Below are 22321 nucleotides of genomic sequence, written 5' to 3'. Positions count from 1 at the left end.
TCAAAAAGCGACTAATGGAAATATGAAACTTAATAAACTGCCGAATGGTTTTCACAACTGCAACCGCCGGCTGCATTCTCATTCTAAAATGGCGGATACTAGACTTTTGCTGAATAACTTGCTCATTACAACATATTCAAATCTGAAGGGCAGTAATCATTTAAATTTAATTAAGTAGGTGATTGTTTTTTCGCAGAGGTTGGTGGTGGCAACGGACAACCCGTGAATGGAACAATTCCAAGTCTCCCGTCCCCAACAATGCCGACATTCAACATGGCGGCGCAAACCCCCAACGGGCAACCAGGAGGAACTGAAGGGGTTTATACGAACGGAATTCCCCAGTCCTACCCTGCCCGTAAGTTTGATCACTGTTCTCGTTTTCTTTAAATAACTTTCACGTTTCTGATCCGAAAATAGGTAGCGTTAGTATTCACTTAACTCAGTCCACATTTGATCATTTATTGCTTCGATATGTGCACAACTATTGAAACAAATTTGCAAAACGTCCGAAGATCTCCTCCGTCAAGCTGGTCTTAGAAAAATCTAAAAAACTCAGTGGAGCATGGAATGTGTAATGGTCTTTCCCTCTTGAGAATTTGAATCTACTGCCTCTTCTTCACGAATTTCTTAGATATAATCGACAAAGGTAGTCCAAATGTCTGCTAACCTATGCTGCAAACCGTAAAGGCAATGAAGTAAGGGACTCTCCTGTGGGTGCCAAGCAACTGTGGTAAAAGTGCGAATCAAAAGTCGAACCTGTTGGACATGAACCCTTCTGTGGCCTTGGCAAAAGCCACTTCAAAGCTAGGAGAGTTACAAAACGAAGATCGCCTCTGAAATTTAGTCCAGGACTCACACAAGTGAAAAGATTCAATGATTTTCCCTCTTCTATACAAAGAAGCCAATCCAGTTGTCGCGGACTGATTTTCTGATGGATTCTCAGACACTTTCGGTGCATTCATTCTGGATAAGTGATGACTCGTAAACTTAGAGCTTTTGAAAAGCTTTGGTGCAGCTGTAACCTCTCCAAGACAGTAGGATTACCTGGGTACAGCACATTAAAGAAGATATACAAGCCGATGAGTTCACGAGAAGGGTATCAAGGTTAACAACAGACCTTTGTTGTGGTCTTGGGAAAAACCTTAAAAGGGGTTAAAAATAACCCTACGGAAAAACTCCCGTAGTGCCTTCACAGACCTACACCAGAACCTTGAAGGAACCATAATACTGAGCTTCCAGTATTCGTATGACTGCTGACTGGGTAATATTTGACAAGTAATGTGTATGTGCTTGCTTGTGGTACATACATAAAACAGATCTTGATCCTCATGAAGTGACGAAATTCAACAGGGTAGGGCACAAGAACAATACATATACCTGGTCAGAGTTCTGTAAGTCTGAACTCTAGCCAACCTACATCACCAACAATAATGAATAAAATGTTGTCCAGAAATTGCAATTGCTCTCATTCAACATAATAATACATGACGTGCTTGTGTTTGTGTTTTCTGAAATTGTGGAATTTTCCAGACGCACTACATTTATCTATATCCGCACAAGGATTACCAAACGGAGAGCCAGCCTTACAACACGCAGCATATCCAGGCATGCAGCCTTATCCTGGTGTTGGTGAGTAGAAAATTCTGATTGCCAACTGTTACATCGATATTATTAAATGTCAGAAGTGTTTTAAGTGTAGCTTGACATCACTTCTTTGTTCGATGTTATACACCATCGTGTTGGATGTTGCTTTAATTATTTCGTATTCATCATGGAGATATCAAACGTTATTTCGATAAGCATATCGATATTTTTACATGTTCCAGTTCAACAGCTCTGCAGAGTGCAGTATTCTTGGCTTATTTCAGAATTTGGGTGAGGGTGTTTTTCTCGAGCATACAGATATGATGAAAAATAGTGTCTCTATTATTGCTACATATTAAAATTACGAACTGTCTCCGGAAAGTGAAGTGTACATCAGCAAAACATTCGAAGAATGTCTCCAAAAGAGAGACACAATGACTGTTTGGTAAATCGTTGGTCATTCACGAAAACCGCCACTGCTAATTGCGATAGCTGTTGAACTGGAACGACGTATATCGTATCCAATACCCAAACATGAACATATCAGTTGCATAATTGGCATGTTTGGATGCATCAATTGTTCAGTATGTGTGTGATTCGTTTATATTTGTCAGCAGCTTATCCCGCCGTTTATGGCCAATTCCCACAGGCCATTCCCCAACCGATGTCGGCTGTGGCTCCTGCACAAAGAGAAGGTAAGAACTAATAGAACTCACCTTTACGTTGCTGAATGATGTAGAAGGTTGCTTTTCTGAAAGATTGATTTTCACGTGGGTATTGGCTTCAGTGCCTCTGATCTGAATAGATTATCGAAGTTCCTTACCCACCTTTCTAGTAAACCAGGAATTGACTCGTAATAAATGGAGCAAATAAAACCCAATAAACAAATTCAATAACCAAGAGTGGGTTGGCAAAATAGTAATCATGCTGTGGGCTCTAATTATGCAAATTCAACAAAGGTTTTTCGTTCAGGGAAATTGAAAATGAGATCACTTTGTTTACTATTGTGAAACAGTTGAAAAACTCAATATTTTACTCAAAAAAATTTTAGTTGAAGTTGTGATTGTAACTACGAGTACATTCAATGCTGAATTCAATATTTTCCAAACGAACAGCTCAACTACTGGATAACATCTCCTCTTGTGGAGAATCTCGATATTTTCCAATCCCCTTGTCCTCAGTGTGGAGGGTCATTGCTCATAAACTATGCCCAACAGCCTCCAGGAACTACAAACGATATCGTATTTTCCACGAAAATAGGACGGATTCGGATATTTTATATAAAATAATACGGTAAATTTGCTCTGGGATTTTTTCTACCGTGGAGAAAGGGTCTCTGAATTATTATCCACCATAATTTCACCCTGGAAGTTTGGGGGGGCTGCAATGAATATTTATTAACAATTTTCGTTGATTCCATTCTGGAGCACGAGTCTGTCAGAGTAAAATATGTAGGAAATTTCTGAAGATATGCATGAAGGAGATTCAGTGCCTTATTTACCCACTCGCAAATTGATTTTTGGACATGAGTCAGTCGCTGTAACAAGAAAATTCACTCGAGTATCATCATTATTTAATTCTCCTTTCAATGTTTAACCTTTACCGCGTTTCAGTCCTTCGTACACTCAAGGTTATTATAACAGCCTCTGAAAAACCGTTCGATCTATCGAAATAGGTCTATATTTCCGCAATCAAACTTTTCCGTACTTATTGCCCCTTGAATTCTTTACGCGCAGACCGTGAGAGGCGCGCATAAACACTCAAAAGGGCGAGAAGGAATAAAAACTGGACCATTTTCAGTTAACGTCCTTGATAATACGAAGCTAAAACCGTGACATTTAAAATGCAGAATATGGAACTCTCCTTGATTATGGCCATATTACTATTCTTCGCATTGGTTTTATTGCGTCAGTTTCCAGGGGAGACGCGGCAATGAAATTGCCCTAAAATGCGGCCGAGTAAAATTTTTATGGGCCGAATAAATATTTTTCAGCGGTGATTCTAGTCCTTCCTATCTCTTTCGAGGCGTTATTTCAACCTCTCGTCCAATTGGAATGGACTTTTACACATTATATACCTGAAATTTATACTGATAAAAAACAAAATTGTATGGCACCTACTGTTATTATCAAGATACAATGATTACAAAACAATAATAAGAATTAATATGCTACACATCAATTTATTTTTAAACTTGTTGCTTTATCACCTCTTCCTTCTACAATTCCTTACTACTCTGACTGGTCGCCATTCAAATATCAACAAAATTCGCTTCCCGAGAACTCTCGTTAACTCTAGAGAAGACACGGCCGTACTTAGTACCGTTCGTGAGAAGTTAATACCTTTGTAAAAATAGTGCCTCAAAGATTATGGCTATTTGTATAAAACAATACCCTCTTTATTATTGAATTATTATTGAAAAACTATCATTTAAGATTTAAATAACGCACATAAATGATTGTTGGAGTTGGGTATTGTACCTTTGAGTATTCAACCCAGTTAATAACCCAATTAATACTCAATGGTATTGTATAACCCAAGAGAAAATTATTCTTCAGTTAGAGCAAAGAAGACTTCATTCTTCGAATCAATTTATAGAAAGGTGGATACTACTAGTCTGAAAGACTTTCACCTTATCGAAATCTTCTACATCATTCTCATAAACGAATTGCTTAACGAATTATTTTTGACAATATACTTCTTGTTTCTATTCTTAATGTTTAAGTGTTTAACTGTTGCATTCTTCTAAATGTGGTATGAATATATTCTGTTGGTTTTGGCTAAAATCGTTATTTCCTCTTTGTTTCTTCGATGTATTATATAATGTGAAGTTTTTAGGAGAAACTTGAAATTAGGCCATATTGGAGAAATGGGACGAAAGTTTGCTTTTTACAAGTTTCTCCAGGAGCGTTTGCTGAGTAATTTTAGTTTCTCATTAAGCCAGAACTTATTTCTTGATTCATTCTCTTTTTATAATGGTATATTCTTGTATATTTAAGTTATATGACGATGCTCAGGTCCGGACTATAATTTTTTAATTTGATTTAACTTAATCTACTTAGAATCTTCTGATCCACCAGAAGGCCACAGAAAGTTATTCAGGGCCTGAGCGAGCTCCAACGATACAGAAAAATGAGCAAGCAGTTTTTATTTCTTATCCTCCAAATAAGTTGCAATAAGAATTCGATTGTCTGGAGAAAAATGCCGAAAAAGTAACGGACACGTCGAGAAAATTCCATCAGGTGTACAGATTGCCTACGAGCCCCAAAATTATTCGACGGATCGCAGATCAAAGCGCCGACAAATTGGATAAAATCCAACACAAAGTCCGCGCAAAAAACGAAACAAATTGAATTTCGCACTGACGTGTGCGCTGTCAGTTCATACTTCGAATAGTTTAATTTCGATTTTATCATTTATTAAATCCAATTTGGCCCTTATGCCATTCTGTCTACCTGATGAAATATTCAATTTCGTGCGTATAATTGAATAGAGCCCTCCCGATTCCGGTTTCGCACTAATGTCGTTTCATCTACAGGTTGTTCCATATCTGGTCCAGAAGGATGTAATTTGTTTATATATCACTTACCCCAGGAATTCGGCGACGCCGAACTCATGCAGATGTTTCTACCTTTCGGAAACGTGATAAGTTCGAAAGTATTCATTGATCGTGCCACAAATCAGAGTAAATGTTTCGGTGAGTATTCGTAATTTTCGTTGTTTGTTTTGTTTTGCTGAAGAACACGGTCTGAGCCATAGAGAAAGGGTCTCTTGTCTCTGGTCTGAGTGACATCTGACAGCAGAATGCGGCTACAGCCAACAGAGCTCGAATATCATTAGCAGTTTTGTGACAGATGATGACAGTGATGGCTGATCTCACTGAGAGGGGACGTGGGCTCACCTGTTTGAGCATCTGCGCCTTTCTTTGGGGCTATATCAATAATAAAGTCTTTAAACATTGTCCACACACTCATGTATTCTATTATCCATTTTCCATGCAAACTGTATGGTTTTTTCAATACGTTGGCAGAATTTCGAGAAAATAACTGATTGTTTCATGTTTATAGGGTTTGTATCATTCGACAACCCCACAAGCGCTCAAGCAGCCATCCAAGCCATGAACGGCTTCCAAATAGGCATGAAGAGACTCAAGGTGCAACTGAAGAGGCCAAAGGACGCGAATAGGCCGTATTAACCTCAGCTAAATCCAGATCTCAACAGAGGCGATGAGATGCTCTGCGCAACCGCCCTACAGCCATTAGAGTATACTAGATATTAATCTCCAATATTACGCATATTATATAATATTATACCACATAATATTATATTTTAATTTATTTTTATTAATTATTGATAATTAGGTAAAAACAAACTGAGGCACTTCTAGCGGAACTCCGAGCATGCGCGGCGCGGCCGCGGCAGCTCTCGCACTTCGAGAAATTCCAAATGGGCTGTGACTAAATAACAAATCAGTGTTTGATTGTACAGGCCGTTTCGTCTTCTCGTTCGTAAATAAACTGTACCTCTATATTTTGAGACAATTTCTAATTGATTCGTTGTGTGTATTGTGTGTTAATCTACTTATACCTAATTGAATATATAAGAAACTCCTCCGAGACTTGTCGCCGCCGGCCGCAACGTTGCCAAATTAGCCTAGTCGTGCCTACTGTGATTCTTAGCTTCTCACAGCGCATACCTAGCTCGGAGTACTTAAATTAAGAAGCCCATGGTGAAGCGGCTACAGAGCCATGTGAACCATAACATATTTATATTTATTAACAATATTATATACAAAAAATAGCTATAATGTTTCTACTATTGTTAAGTGACATAATCCATAAAAAAGTACCAACTATATACTAAAATATAAATGCAGGAAAGATGTAGAGGTAACACTTAAGTTATATAGAGCTTGAGGTTGGTCGAAGTTTCCGTAAATTACCATGTGAGCTGGTGGACACGATCCTATCTGTGAGCTTTCAGAATGAAATTACCTTTAAGCTGGCTCCATCCGAATTATATAGTTATAAGTATCATATTAGATCATGTTATCATATAACTAAAGAAAGAGCCAAAACTACTATCGGATAAGTATTTGATAGGCCTTTATTCCGCTAAGTTCTTCATTGTGTATAGAGAATTTTATGCAAGGGAAGGGACAGATAATCCACTTTTTCAACTGCGGTTCCTTCACAATTACTAGTCGAAACTAAAGTGGAGAATAAACTTATTGTTTCCATTTTCGGTTCATCCGCAGTTACTAGTCTAAAAATTTTGCTTCCTCGTTATGAAGGTGGTGTGAAGACTGAAAAAAGTTCATATTTCTTACTTGAGTTCCTTCACGATTACTAGTCTAAACTCATTTTACTAGTCTGATCTTTTTACTTCCTTGCAATAAAAATGGATAATAACGTATTTTTACTTTAGTTCCTCCATAATTACTAGTCGAATTTCCCCTTCATTCCTACTCAAAGTAGTAAAAAGACCTATTGTTACAATTTCCTCCACAATTACTAGTCGAAACAAGAGTGGAGAATAATGAATTGTTTTCATTTTCGGTTCATCCGCAGTTACTAGTCTAAAAATTTTGCTTCCTTATTATGGCGGTTGTGTGAAGACTAACTGAAAATAGTTCATATTTCTTACTTGAGTTCCTCCACAATTACTAGTCTAAACTCTTCTTACTAGTCTGATCTTTTTACTCCCCTGCAATGAAAATGGAGAATTACTTGAGTTCCTCCACAATTACTAGTCGAATTTCCCCTTCATTCATACTCAAAGTAGTAAAAAGACTTATTGTCAGATAACCACCAGTTTCTCTGCAGTTACCAGTGAACCTCTTCACTTCCTCTACATCGCAATGGCGTGAAAACCAGCGGGGTGAATTTCCTCCACAATTACTAGTCGAAACTTCCACGCCATCATACTCAAATTGGTATGGTAATATCTGATTGATTGTCAGAAGTTTATATATGTATCTTCCCAGTTACTAGTCTAAACTTAATCCATCATAGGCATAATGATGTAGAGAATGGAAGAAGTTCATGTTTTTTTTGTTAATCAGTTTAACAATTACTGGTCGAAACTTGTTTCCTCCAACGAAACGAGTCAAGACATGGAGAGTATTCGTTATTTAATTGTTGTCTCACCTCCAAATATCTTTTCAATAAAGACTGAAGGCACTACTAGGGAATAACGATCTGAGCCTCTTCATACCACCGCAAGAAATTTGATGGAATTTTTTTATTTGTCATGCACATATCGAGCTGTTTCGACGCATGTAAAGATGTTAAAAATGTTGTACATATTCCCGATCGGATCGATATCCTCAAACTCTTCCCTGACTATTGTAAATTTTGCTTTAAAAGATGACATCGTATTTATCGAGAAAGAATTTTCATTCTGAAAGTTTTTGGACATCCTGTATGCTTAGGGATTATTATCGGTTTTAGAACAATACGTTCTCGATTTATTGATAATTTTATCTATTTATAGGTTTATATATCAGAAGAAAGTTGTGCGTTTCAGCCAAAATAGTTGTTGAGGAGTTAGTTGACGCTTTTTTGGGACTAACAAACTGTCCTATCATCAGGTACACTGAGGTGTATCGCTCTAGTCAAATTATCCATTTACGCAATGATTGCGTATTAGTATGAATAGATATAATTTAGGGGTACCTTGAACTAACCTGATAAACTTGATCTCTTAACGGACGATAGTTATTATTGGCCATCACGGTTGATTTTGGAGGAAGCGTAGATTTGTTTATTTCAAGGAAGCATTAGACTAACTTGCGCAGTACAAAAGTAGATGGCTTCATTGTTTAAAAAAGTCCCTTGTATATCTTGAATTTCTGAGAGGGCGGAATATCGGGTTGGTTCACGTATAGTTTTAGTATTTAAGGCATATATTTAGTGATCATAATATAGAGTAACTATTGAATTTAATATACATATATTTTTCTTTTCAGCTGAAATATATTGTGCAATATTACTAAACACAGATCGACTGACACCATTAGGTGAACATATTTTTTGTATTGTTTTATATTATTACCATTAATTTTGTACCTAACATCAGAAGAAATTTTGCTAAAATTTGAAAAGTTGGTTTTTTAGAAGTAGTGCATTCCACGCTTGCTATTTGTCATTCCTATATAGAACTGAGAGTGGGGGAGGCTCCGTTGGCCTTTGGGGAAAGTCCATATTCGGCCTACAAGCGAAAAAAATTTCGGGAGAGAAATGAATAGATTCGCTGACGCTGGATAGGCGCTTTCGCCACTTTGGTTTTTCAGTGAAGTAGAGAGACAAAATTCTGTATGATCACGGATGACAAGAGCGGATAATAATCATAATATTAAAAAAAAAAGCAGCGAAGTGATTCTAGGATACAGGGTATGTTTTTGCAATTATTTACGTAACTGTTTCTCATCTTTAAGATGGCGTCGTCGTATTTATATATTAGTAAATGTACCTACGGACGCGTCCCTAGCTGGACGCCATCCCCATCGTGCCATCACATATACCATTGCGCTGTAAATATGGAGTCATAATATGGCACCGTTTTATACAAAATATAGTCCGTTCTGATCATCAGTTCCGAACGACATCCTAGCATTTCGAGGGTAAAAATTATATTTTATATTTGATAATCTGAATAATTCATATTTAGGGAGGCTTTCTCATTGCCGTTATTTTGTCGCTCTAGTCGTCACCAGAGTCGTTTTGAATTCCGACTAACGATTTTATATGAGATTAGTAGGTAAGCTCGAACATAGCTGGAATAGGTATAGTCAGCTGAGTTATGATTAATACCTCGAGAATATTATCAATTAAGGGAGGCGTTTATCGGAAATGCCTCCTGGTGATACGGCATCGGACATATCTCTTCCTGTTTCAGTGAATTTTCAGATAATACCATCGTCTGTTTGATACCATAACCAAACACCACAATAATAGATCCTGATTTGATTAATTGGGAATTGCTCATACACACAGGGTAGATAGGGACAGCGAGGTTCTTCTAAATAACCCAATTTTATAGATCTATCGTCCTTTTTCACCAAGATACAAGGGGTTTTAGATTCACCTCATTTATTCAATTAATCTAACTTATGAACCACCCTACATATTTCTCTGATATTTGGTCCTTATATTCTCTGTCCCCAGTGGATTCTACAGAAATAATAACGAAAGTCTTATTCCAGGGTCGGCCTAGTTCAAGACTGTGAATCTGAATTAATTTTTTGAGGCCGGACCTGCAATACGAAATTTTTCCTCATTTCAATTGACAGTATTCCGGACAAAAAACGTACCAATCAAATTACGAAAATGTGTAGTGTGGTTTATAAGTTATGATTAATAGAAAAAATGAGGAAAAACAATAAATCTGGGTAATAATAAAGAATGATACCCTGGTTTTGTATGCGCATTTCCTAATGAGTCACGCTGTATAAATAAGCTGAAGCGGCTGAGCAAATTTAAGTTCAGAATAGGGCGAAAAGTTCAGTCAAAAAAAATTTCTCTGAATATCAGAAAAAGAAGAATATAAAATTTCAGACTGCTGTGAAACATCGCAGATTCCTTTTAAAACAACTGTTTATAGACCATAGACCAATTGAACAAATAGATAGCCCATTCTAGAAACAACGGAGTGATTGCGATCAGCTTGCCTCAAATGCAGCGATACTCAACCGTCAATTTTAGAATGAATTTAAGTGTTTAGTGTTAGTGTACCATCCTAACAGATGGCGCCAGAGACCATTGTAGCTTATCTATATTTTCAAGTTGATTTATGTTTATAGACTTACTTATATATTTTCTTTCTCGAGATAATTTCTCAGGTTGATATCAGGTATTGACTATTGGCAGTTAAAATTTGTTTGTTGGCTTTTTGAGAAAATCTATCAATATATTATTATGTGTTGTGGTACATGGAGATATGAACAGGAACAGATATGCGACCCCAAAGTATCACATTCAAAAAGCTCAGAATGATCTCGGTTTGGATGAAAAAGATAAATATTCAGAATACGATATATACATAAAAATTGCAGATCCCCAATGTTGAAAATTGGGACCAACAAATGTTATTTTCTCGGATTTGGCTTAAAACGAGATGAGGCTAACTCCAAATAATTCATCTTCTGTTCTAGTCATTTATTTGTTTATTTCCAATGCAGTTATTTATTTTTGTAGATTAAAGTTGGAATATTTGAACTATTTAATAACTGTTATATCTTATTTATTTTTATTTATTGAGTGAACTATTTATTCAGATATGAGCAGTGAATAACTAATAATATGATATACATATAAAACTGGAATAAATCACTATCCTCAGCAAACTCGCAACAAAAACAAACAATAATAGAATTAATCTAGATTCCTCCGATATTCAAAATCAAGAATCATCAATTCTTTAGGTTACTAGTAAACTTTTCTTGACAGTTATAGCTTTGAAGCGGAAAAATTTTTTCATTTCCTATATGCTTGACCTAAAAGAAAGTGGGCAATCCTATACCTATAATCAACACAGCAATCATCACTTGGAAATTTTACATGTTCTCTGCAGAAACTGTATGTATATATATTCGAGAGTGGGAACACTTCATTGGAATAAACCTTATTTATTCTAGTCAATTGCCATGTCCAGACAATAATCTCTTAAGGCAAGCTACTCGATGTAGCACTTTCGCTAAGCGTACCATTTTTGTGACGTTGAATATTTCCGCAGGTTATTCATTCGAACTTTCTTATTGATAGACAGAATTTCAAATGATTGAATAGGGACGATGATATATTATGGAAATGCAAGAAATTATTTCTTCATTTATAGGAAATTTGAAATAATTTCAAATCTAGATGACATATCAAATCCATTTTTTTATAAATTACACTTCATTCATTGTTTTATGTTACTCTTCTTTCTATAATTATGTGTTCATCTCTTATTGTTGATATTGAACTCATTCTTTTTTGATTATATGGGGAGAAAATGTTTAATATCAATTCAGAGGTGAAGGTGCAGTAAAATAATCCTTAATTTTCTCAAGTTCTGTCTATCAAATAAAACTATCAACCAGATTTACTTGTAAAAATTGTTTTAAATTAGGTGGTTAAATAACCTTAATGGTGTGAGTAAACAATTCTTGTACATAAGAGGTGAAAATATGTATTTGTTCAGTTGTATCAATAATAATCCAGAGAACATGTAAAAATTCGAACGATGAGGATAAATATATAGAAATCATCAAGATTCATCGATACCCATAAACAATCCAAACCATTAAATCTGAATGTCAGTACTAATAGATAACAATTCACACAAAATATTGAGAAGTAAATCTTATTACTATCATCTAATACTATGTAGTAGCTAATTGAATTTGAATATTTATAAACTACTGAAAATCTTGTAATACTATATTGTAAAAATATATTATTATGAAGGATAGAAACTTACTGGAATTTTCTACCTTGAAATCTTCACATCATTATTTATTTTGATCCATTTTCCTTCAACTTTTCTATTATTCAAACAGTTTGTAAAATTCGCTATATCAATTAATATAATTATATTGTATAATAACAGTATCTATTATGTAATTTAAATATGGATAATATGCAGTCCAAGTTGAGGTATCAAGGCATGGTCGAGCACATTTTTAATGCTCAAACTATTTACATAATCCATTGAAATTATCATTATATTGGATATCTGTTTGGTGACCATGCCCCAACTCGATTATTATTACTAACTTTTATCTATTAAATCCAATTCAATAGGACTATTTTACAACGTATAGAAATATAGCATGATATTTTAGTGCAAAACAATTGTATTGACTTGGATTTATTTGATATCTATCCAATTCATATAAAACTTTATAAAAGAATTATAAATTAATAAAGTTGAATAAAATGCATATCCATCTGATGTTTTATTTCTTCCGGAAATTATCACTACACTCGATTTGTCTTCCTGTCAGAAACTATACAACTCAATTAATAGAGGAAGGAGATTTTATTTGATAATATTGTTTTAAGACCTGCACCCGGAGCACACAGTACTCCGCCGTAAAGTGCCGCGGGCACCACGGAAATATCTAATATGATCATCCTCCCGTTGAGATGTGTTACACTGCGCTGTACTGATGAGGGTAATTCATTGAACTAAAGAAAGTTTCTTTAGTTCAATGGGGTAATTATACCGAAACCGGTCTACAGTTTGTGTATATATGTCTCAGCAATTCTTGGAATTGTCGTCTCCATATCAAATATTGTTTTATATACAAGGTATTTCGGAAACTAATACAATCGATTCAAGTGCGTTATTCGGTAGTTTATATGCATGCCATATCTGATGTAAATAGAAGATATTAAAAACGTGCATAGTTATTGCATTTGTACCAACTTCACGTAAAGAAGTTGTGGAGATATGAAGAGGTTATAGGAAGTTTTAAAATAAACCTATCACAGCACTGAGTTTAAAAACTCTGGTAATGAAAAATGGGCACTATAGGCAATACCTCATATGGAGGTTGTATAGTGAAAGAATCTTCTCTCAATTAAAGGATATTAAAAAACTGAAACCTTAAAAAAAACAGAAGATTTCAATAACTTAAAAAAGTGATAGGGAACTTACCTACATAAATAAATAGTTACAGATACTTTGAATCTTCAATAAGCTCAATGAAAAATATTTATAGATTTGAATTTTGTCGTTTTAATTTCTCCCTTCGATGTATATTCACGGAAAAGAGAAGAATGAACCGCAATCTGAAAAAAAACTTATCGATATATACAGGCTGAGTCTTTGACTCGTACAAATATTTTAACAGTAGATTCGTGAGGTCAAAAGAAACACTTTTTTCCTTACCATTTTTTCCGAATCGGCTCGGTTTTAAAGATACAAGCTGTTGAAAAATTTTAGTTCTCACAAACGGTTTTTTCGAATGAAATGAATTTCGGAATATAGTTTTTTATTTATTTGATTAATCTTTTTTTTAGAACACAGATATCACCCAGACGTCTTCCAGTTTTCTTATTATGATTATTACGTACCATAAGAATGCCAAAAATTCAAAAAATCCAACTCTTGAAACTAATAAATTGGACATATTTAATGAATATTTGAACGTTTTGTAAAATAAAAGTATATTGCTCGTATATTGCGCCGTTTTCGAGTAATTTGATTTTCAAAAATTAAAAGGTCTCTGTGGAACTTGAAAAATTGGGTACTTTGGCTCAATACAACTCTGTTTAAAAAATCCACAGGTGTGTAGTGTCACAGATTTAGCTAGTTATTCTGATGGTGATTCTGTTTTTCCAGGTGTGGCACAGCTCATTATGAAAACTTAAAAAGGCCAATATCTTTTTATCAGGGCCGAATCGGAAAAAATGGTATAGAAAAAAAGTGTTTCTTTTGACCTCAAGAATCTACTGTTAATTTGTACGTGTCAAAAGGCTTACCCTGTATATCTACACAATAACTGATACCAAACGACGATAAGTTTGAAAAATTCAATAATGGTGGTTTAGATATAGGTACAAACTTCCTTATATATTTCGATACAGGTACTCGATTGCAATATCAACAATAGTGGCCGTGTGATGTACCTGTTCAAAATTTTGACTTTCCTGCCTCTGCTTGTTTCATGCAAGGCTGAAGACGAACTGATCGCTGTGTCAGCGGTATGTTTTTTGAATCTTTTTTCTTCTTTAGTCTAGCTAGGTCTAGAGGAAATTTCTTTTTTAGCTGATTCGACATGGTGCAAGGATACCAAATTCTTTCTATCCCACAGACCCATACAGAAATGCTACCTGGCCATTTGTATTGGGAGATTTGACAAATGTGAGTATCAATCTTACAATTATAATTACAAATACTGGCTTGGTGAAATCAAACTTGAAAGAGTAAAACTTCATAATTCTAACTGCAATATGAGCACGCACGCGTGTTTTATTTCCGTACCATCTTCATTTGTGTGCATTGGAAATCATACTATTTCGTCGAATCAATTCAATAACCGATTCGCTGATCACTATTCGAATATTTCCCAAAATTATATATGATTTTTGTTCCTAGGAACGAAAGATTTCACAATGTTGATCAGAAAATGATTGGGTTGGACTCGTTGATGAATAATTCGACGTCGAATTCAATTTTATCCAGCCATCCAGCCGAGGACTTGAAATTTTCTGGGAAGGTTTAGAGTCTGATTTTTTTTCAATATCACCACAAAATTTCGAGGAATTTCGAGAAAAAATCGTAAGGGAAATTGCTTATCTCCTTTCAGGAACGAGCTATTGACGTGAATTAAACAAGAAAATGTTATGAGAAGATCAGGCTTCCAGAACTCATCTATAGACCCATCCTTGCGTCACTAGTTACCATCACAGGGTGTTCAATAATTTAGAGGAAATTGCAACTTTCAGTTTTACCCTGTATAACATCAAATTCAATTGAAATTTTTGCAGACTCGACATCAGGTGATAAACTATAAGAGACAACAAAATGATCAAAATCGATGCACACCTTAAAAGGCTATTTTATAATGAATTCGGTGAACATTTTGTTTCTAAATTTTTTTTCTCCTGGAGTGTATTTTATTCATGATTCGTTCTGCGATCTAATTAGAAAATTCTTCACAGCTCGGGGTCAAAGAGATGTTCCACGTGGGTCAATGGCTGAGAAGGAAATATTCCAAATTCTTGTCAGAGAAATACAAACCAGACGAACTATACGCCCATTCTGTGGATTACGGCAGGTGTTACATGACCGGAGAAGCAACGCTGGCTGGTCTCTATCCACCAGTTGGTGAGGAAATATGGAACAATCGCATTCGCTGGCAACCAATTCCTATACATGGATCACCTATCACGCAAGACATAGAAACGAACGTGTTAAAGCCCTGTCCCAATAAGTTCCAGGTTGATTCTGATCTGATTTTCGATTCTCCAGAGTATCCAGCCATCATCAAGAAATACGGTCCACTCCTGGATTACCTTAGCCAAATGTCCGGAGAGAACATAACAATTCCATCGCTATATCCTCTCTTCGACACCTTATTCAGCGAGAAAAAACTTGGCTTGCCGTTGCCGAAATGGGCTGAAGAAGTCTTTCCCCAAATACTTCCAGTTGTAGTTCTCTACACTAAAATGAATTCAATGACTCCTCTCGAAGTAGAGGTACAAACTGGTGCTTTGGTGACGCAGATCTTGAACCAGTTCCAACGCGCCATATCTGGAGAAGATTTCGGCTCAACCAGAACAATTTACAGGAAGTTCATGGCTTACTTTTCGACTGAATGGATGCTTTACGATTTCACGTACGGTCTTGGTTTGGAAGGTGTCGGAATACTGGAATTTGGTGCCATGTATTTGATCGAGCTCAGGAGGAATTCGAAAAAAGCCTATTACGTCAACATATTATACAGAAGATCGGCCAGCCCGGGAGCAAAAGCTGTCCCTTGGAGGTTCAAAGGAGGTGGATATAGTCCCAGTTACGAGAGTTTCAAGAAATACTTAGAACCCATGAAGACGAATACCACGCAGTGGGTGAAATATTGTTATAATTACACTGACTCAGTAGCTAGAACAGCGACTGGAGTTCCTATATCCTAGATCCATTCGACTTTGGTCCAATGATGGCTTATTTATTTTTAAGTATTGAGTAAACTATCTAAGAAAGATTGTCCTATTAAATTTCCTATGCCTGACCTTGAAGTGAGTGGACAATCCTGAACCTTAAACCTACAATCTACAGAAATTATTGTCGCTTGTGAACTAATGAATAAATAATTAAAACGTCCAGACGCTATAGGTACTATACTTGCTGTAGCATTCTCCCATGTGTGTACTATTTTTGCGGGCTTATTCATTTGAACTTATATTGATAGACAGAATTTCAGATATTTGAATCAGAATGCAGAGGATGGCAGATAAAAACTGGATTATCGATAGAAATACTTCGCAGAAAACTACAATTGATTTGGATTTTCAAAATAGGGAGATATTTTTCTTATTCTCATACAAGGTTATTCAAAAACGTTCACTATAAATCAAATGCCTTCATTCGTTTAATAAAATTTTTTATTTTGTGTTGTCATATCAAAACACTTCACATTCTTTTCAAAAAAATGAATGTTCATACAGAGAAGTTGGAGAGAGATTGAAGTGAGTAGAATAAAAAGCCTAAAAATAAATATAGTGAAAAATTTGTGATTGGTGAGAAAAGATGAAAAAACAGATATATACCAAATGAAGGATGTTTTGTGAATGAAGTTGCTTTGAATTGAGGAGTAGGTTCAATGAAAAGTTGAAACATAGATCTTATCACCTTTGGTTTCCATTTCAGAAAACGAATTCTATATTTCTTCCTTCAAGGTAGATATTCCTGTCCATGCGAAAGATAAGAATGAACCACATTGAACTCGATAGATGGCAGCTTAGTAGAAATATAGGAATTGAATTTTGAATACCTTTAACTGATAACAAATGACGATAAATTACTGAAATGAAATAATTCTGGTGTTTAGATACAAAAACTTCCTGATTCTTTCCTACCGAACTAGTGCACGGTAAACAACCTACCGTAATGTATCTGTTCAAGATTTTGACGTTCCTGCCTCTGCTTGTTTTATGCAAGGCTGAAGACGAACTTATCGCTGTCTCAGCGGTGAGTAGGTATATGGTTTAAATTCTTTTGTATCTATTCTAGACGAACCCTTTTTTAGTTGATCCGACATGGCATGAAGATTCCTAGTTCTTTCTATCCGACAGACCCTTACATCAATGTTACCTGGCCTTTTGTTTCGGGAGATTTGACCAATGTAAGTATCAATCTTACATGAAATTACTGGAACGACGCGTTTAAGAGATTTGAAAAGAACAAATATGTTGTATCTCAGTAACTATTTGTCATTCATCATTCATTCTGCGATCTAATACTAGAATTCTTTACAGCTCGGCGTCAAAGAGATGTTCCACGTGGGCCAATGGCTGAGAAGGAAATATTCAAAGTTCTTATCTGAAAAATACAAACCAGACGAACTATACGCCCATTCTGTAGATTTCGATAGGTGCTACATGACTGGCGAAGCAACGCTGGCTGGTCTCTATCCACCCGTTGGTGAGGAAATATGGAACAGTCGCATTCTCTGGCAACCAATTCCTATACATGGATCACCCAACAGCCAAGACATAGAAGCGAACGTGTTAGAACCCTGCCCTAATAAGTTCCAGGCAGCATTAAATCTGATTTACGAATCTCCGGAGTATCCAGCTATCATCAAGAAATACGGGCCACTCCTAGATTACCTCAGTAAAATGTCCGGAGAGAACCTAACACTTTCGTCGTTATATGGGTTCTTCGACACCTTATTCAGCGAGAAAAAGCTTGGCTTGCAGTTGCCGAAATGGGCTGAAGAAATCTACCCCGAAATAATTCCAGCTATAGTGCTCTACACTAAATTGAATTCATTGACTCCTCTCGAGGTAGAGGTGCAAACAGGTCCCATGGTCACTCAGCTCTTGAACCAGTTTCAACGCGCCATATCTGGAGAAGATTTTGGCACAACCAGTACGATCTACAGAAAGTTTATGATTTACTTCTCGACTGAATGGATGCTTTATGATTTCACGTACGGTCTTGGTTTAGAAAGTATAGGAATACCCGATTATGGTGCCTTGTATTTGATCGAGCTCAGGAGGAATTCCAAAAAGGGCTATTACGTCAATATATTGTACAGAAGATCGGCCACTCCAGGAACTAAAGCTGTCCCTTGGAGGTTCAAAGGAGATGGATATAGTCCCAGTTACGAGAGTTTCAAGAAGTACTTAGAACCTATGAAAATTAACACCACCCAATGGGTACCCTTGTGTTATAACCTCACAGGTGCAGAACCTAAAACAGCAACTGGAGTTCCTATATCTTAGTTCAATTTTGCTTCGATTATGTGAGTAACTATGGGCGAAGAACATTATTTGAATGTATGTTATAGGTAAATATAAAATAAAATTAATCTTCATTGTTCATAGCGTAGACTTGTGTTTGAGATCCTTTTCATTCCTAAAAAAGTGGACTTGCTTATCTACTTGGTGAGTATAGATTCGTACAAAGATGAAGAATAAAAAAATATAAAAATTAGAAAAAATGTTAGAACCATCTTTGTTGTTATACTTAATATAACTTTAAGGTCACTTGTAGTTTTGTCGTATCCGCTACCGATGTCGAGAAAAAAATTTCTAATGATTCTCTCGAAATCCTCATAAAAGTTCAAACTGTTTTAAAAATTCAGTTCGTAAGCTGTGGTGAATAAATTCTTTGTTAGTTCTGACACATCTAATAATGGATGTGTTTTCACAACTTGTTCAGATATCAATCAACAAATTTAAACTTCAACATTCTGTGTCTCTAAAACGAAACGTTTACTATCCCATATTTATGGGACCTTTTTCTTAAAGTTACTTAAGGAATCTTCCCTCTTCGTTTGTACCTAATATTTAGGAACGGCCTGTATTTTTGCGTTTATACCAAGTAATGAAGGTGGTATTGTGAATTAATTCACTCTGAATCGAAATAAGGAACAGAGCAAAAGCATTTAAATTTCAAAAAGATTTCAAAATCTTTCAAAAGGGATAGAGAACTCATATAAATATACACTGATACTTTTCATGTTCAATTTTTAATACATTCAATAAAGAAAATCCTATCTATCTATTGATCTATCTATTGTACGTATCTGAAAGAACCTACAACAAATTAATGGATTCCGTAGAATTGTTCACAGGTGAACTAATTCTTTCCTATTCTCTATACCTTCAGTTCCCTCGGTTTCACAAAACGAATTCAATTGCTTCCTTCAATTTCAATATGTGTATCCATGAAAAAGATAAGAATGAACCACATTGAACCTAACAGCTGGGTGGAAATGAAATATGGAAAAAAATTATTGATATACCTACAAAACTGATAACAAACGACGATAAGTTTCAGAAATGAAATAAGTCTGGTGGTTAGATATACAAATTTCCTGATATATTTCAATCTTTTCTACCTCGCTATCAACAATAGAACAGCAATGTATCTGTTCAAGATTTTGACGTTCCTGCCTCTGCTTGTTTTAAGCAAGGCTGAAGACGAACTGATCGCTGTGTCAGCGGTGAGTATGTCTTAAATCCTTTTTTATCTAGTCTGCAGGAACTTTGTGTTTTAGTTGATCCGACATGGCGCAAGGATACCAAATTCTTTCTATCCCACAGACCCTTACAGTAATGTCACATGGCCATTCGTATTGGGAGATTTGACAAATGTGAGTATCAATCCTTGATAAAATTATTGGAATGCGTTTAGGAGGCTCTGAGAAAAAGAAGTAAAAAGATCAAATCACACAATCATATCGCTGCACGTGTATCATTGCCATCCTACAAGCATTTTCCTGTTAGTGAAGGTGGAACTATGTGTAGAGGAAAATTTGCGCCAATATTTGAATAATTTCGAGAAAACAGATTCTACGCTCTAGATAACAAAATAAAAGACAAAAGCTAGGGACTTGAAATCTTCAGCTTCAGGTTAGGTTTAGTTCGTTGATGGGCAAAATCCGTTCAATGGTTTCGGAGGTATGGATGGGCATCCATTTGCCATTCACTATTCGAGCAAATATCGATTGGAAAACTTGAAATTTCGTGTCCTTCCACTAAGATTTGAAAAAAGTTCTCAATAATATGTTGTATCTCAGTAACAATAGTCAGATGTGATTGATACTGCGATCTAATCAGAGAATTCTCCACAGCTCGGCATCACAGAGATGTTCCACGTGGGTCAATGGCTCAGAAGGAAGTATTCGAAGTTCTTGTCCGAAAAATACAAACCAGACGAACTCTACGCCCATTCTGTGGATTTCGAGAGGTGCTACATGACTGGCGAAGCAACGCTGGCTGGTCTCTATCCACCCGTTGGTGAGGAAATATGGAACAATCGCATTCGCTGGCAACCAATCCCGATACATGGATCACCCAACAGCCAAGACATAGAAACGAATATGTTGGAACCCTGTCCCAAAAAGTATCAGGCTGTCTCTAATCTGATTTTCGATTCTCCAGAGTATCCAGCTATCATCAAGAAATACGGGCCACTCCTAGATTACCTCAGCCAAATGGCAGGAGAAAACATAACACTGCCATCATTATATCCTTTCTTCGATACCTTGTTCAGCGAGAAAAAACTTGGCTTGCCGTTGCCGAAATGGGCTGAAGAAGTTTACCCCCAAATTCTTCCAGCTATAGTGCTCTACACTAAATTGAATTCAATGACTCCTCTTGAGGTAGAGGTGCAAACGGGTCCCATGGTCACTCAGCTCTTAAACCAGTTTCAACGCGCCATATCTGGAGAAGATTTTGGCACTACCAGTACGATCTACAGGAAGTTTATGATTTACTTCTCGACAGAATGGATGCTTTACGATTTCACGTATGGTCTTGGTTTGGAGGGTATCGGAATACCCGAATATGGTGCCTTGTATTTGATCGAGCTCAGGAGGAATTCGAAAAAAGGCTATTACGTCAATATTTTGTACAGAAGATCAGCTACTCCAGGAACTAAAGCAGTCCCTTGGAGATTCAAAGGAGATGGATATAGTCCCAGTTACGAGAGTTTCAAGAAGTACTTGGAACCCATGAAAACTAATACCACACAGTGGGTACCAATGTGTTATAATCTCACTGGTGCACAACCTAAAACAGGAACTGGAGTTCCTATATCTTAGTGCAATTCCATTTCGTTTCGATTATGTAGGTGGAGAACATATTTGAATGTAAATTGTAGGTAAATACAATAAAATAAATATTCATTGTTAATAGCGTAGACTTCTCTTGAGATCCTTTTCGATTTTTCTTTATTGATGATTAAAATAAAATAGAGAAAATGTTCATCAAAAGCCCTGTCAAAAAATAATTTGTGCCATATCTCAAATATTAATTATTATACATTTGCATTTCCGAATGGCCGAGCAAAATGTTGTACCATAAGTTCAAACTCACCCTTTAAATCCACCCTCTTGCGATTCAGGTAAACTCACAAAAAATACTTATTCAAAATCATTACGAACAACAGCAAAAATTCATGATTCGTTTGCATCGTTTCACAAACGTTTCAACAACGATTGAATTCTGTAAGCTTGTTAAGTTCATAAATTCTATGAAATAAACACATGGTTTGAAAATTTTATCATTGGTTACTGAACAGGCGCAAACTGCCATAGGTAACTCTGTTATTGTTTTTCATTGTTCATCAAATTCACACAATAAGAAGAGTTGTCACAATGCTCAACACGATTTCGATCAGAATGTGAAGATTCTCCAACCAAATTACATCTCCTTCGATCCTTATTACCTTATCTCAAGTCTATGAGAGAAATTTCCTCAGGTTTTTGAATGTAAAACTGCCAGAACACGCCAGCATATTGATGTTACAGGTCAGAATGAAGTAGTCTTAATATATGAAATTTTCATAAATTTCGCCTTACCAGAAAAGTCAATTCCTATAGCGTTTAAGTAAGCTCATTATAAGTTTTATTCAGTCATAAATCAGGCCACTTTCATCTCAAGCTTGATCTATACTTGATTTCTTTTCCTAGTTTAACTGTTTAAATTGTTCCATATATTACAATCTTTAGTTATGAACCATAAGTCACTGTATAACCTATTACAGTGACTGAAATATACCCCTATTTATA

The 22321-nt window shown here is 35.9% G+C and overlaps 3 protein-coding genes across 12 annotated transcripts in view; all 3 read left to right on the top strand.

The window, feature by feature from the left end:
* LOC123314911 (CUGBP Elav-like family member 4) overlaps positions 1–12511 on the top strand; it is a 550340-nt gene extending 537829 nt beyond the window's left edge. For 6 of the 9 annotated variants that reach the window (XM_044900363.1, XM_044900367.1, XM_044900372.1 and 3 more), the window contains 5 exons: positions 179–355; positions 1531–1629; positions 2199–2279; positions 5123–5281; positions 5652–12511. In XM_044900363.1, the coding sequence (XP_044756298.1) occupies positions 179–355; positions 1531–1629; positions 2199–2279; positions 5123–5281; positions 5652–5779 (644 nt within the window). In that variant the 3' untranslated portion in view covers positions 5780–12511. The remainder of the gene's footprint in view (positions 1–178; positions 356–1530; positions 1630–2198; positions 2280–5122; positions 5282–5651) is intronic. The other 3 variants (XM_044900366.1, XM_044900365.1, XM_044900364.1) reach the window with 3 other exon arrangements.
* A 1678-nt stretch (positions 12512–14189) lies between these two features.
* On the top strand, positions 14190–21443 carry LOC123315530 (testicular acid phosphatase homolog). 2 transcript variants are annotated; one of them, XM_044901259.1, is made up of 3 exons: positions 14190–14279; positions 19805–19900; positions 20381–21443. In XM_044901259.1, the coding sequence occupies exons 1-3, from the start codon at positions 14199–14201 to the stop codon at positions 21350–21352; spliced, it is 1149 nt and encodes a 382-aa protein (XP_044757194.1). In that variant the 5' UTR covers positions 14190–14198; the 3' UTR covers positions 21353–21443. The 2 variants fall into 2 exon arrangements, with proteins under 2 accessions (XP_044757194.1, XP_044757193.1); XM_044901258.1 differs by lacking the exon at positions 14190–14279 and adding an exon at positions 19558–19750.
* LOC123315531 (prostatic acid phosphatase-like) lies at positions 17152–18623 on the top strand. Its single transcript, XM_044901260.1, has 3 exons — positions 17152–17265; positions 17324–17419; positions 17553–18623. Exons 1-3 carry the CDS (start codon positions 17185–17187, stop codon positions 18522–18524), a joined length of 1149 nt encoding a protein of 382 aa, XP_044757195.1. The 5' UTR covers positions 17152–17184; the 3' UTR covers positions 18525–18623.
* Positions 21444–22321: the final 878 nt, after the last annotated feature.

Source organism: Coccinella septempunctata, chromosome 6 (assembly GCF_907165205.1).
Source record: "Coccinella septempunctata chromosome 6, icCocSept1.1, whole genome shotgun sequence".
NCBI lineage: Eukaryota > Metazoa > Arthropoda > Insecta > Coleoptera > Coccinellidae > Coccinella > Coccinella septempunctata.
This window is presented reverse-complemented; position numbering and strand designations above follow the sequence as displayed.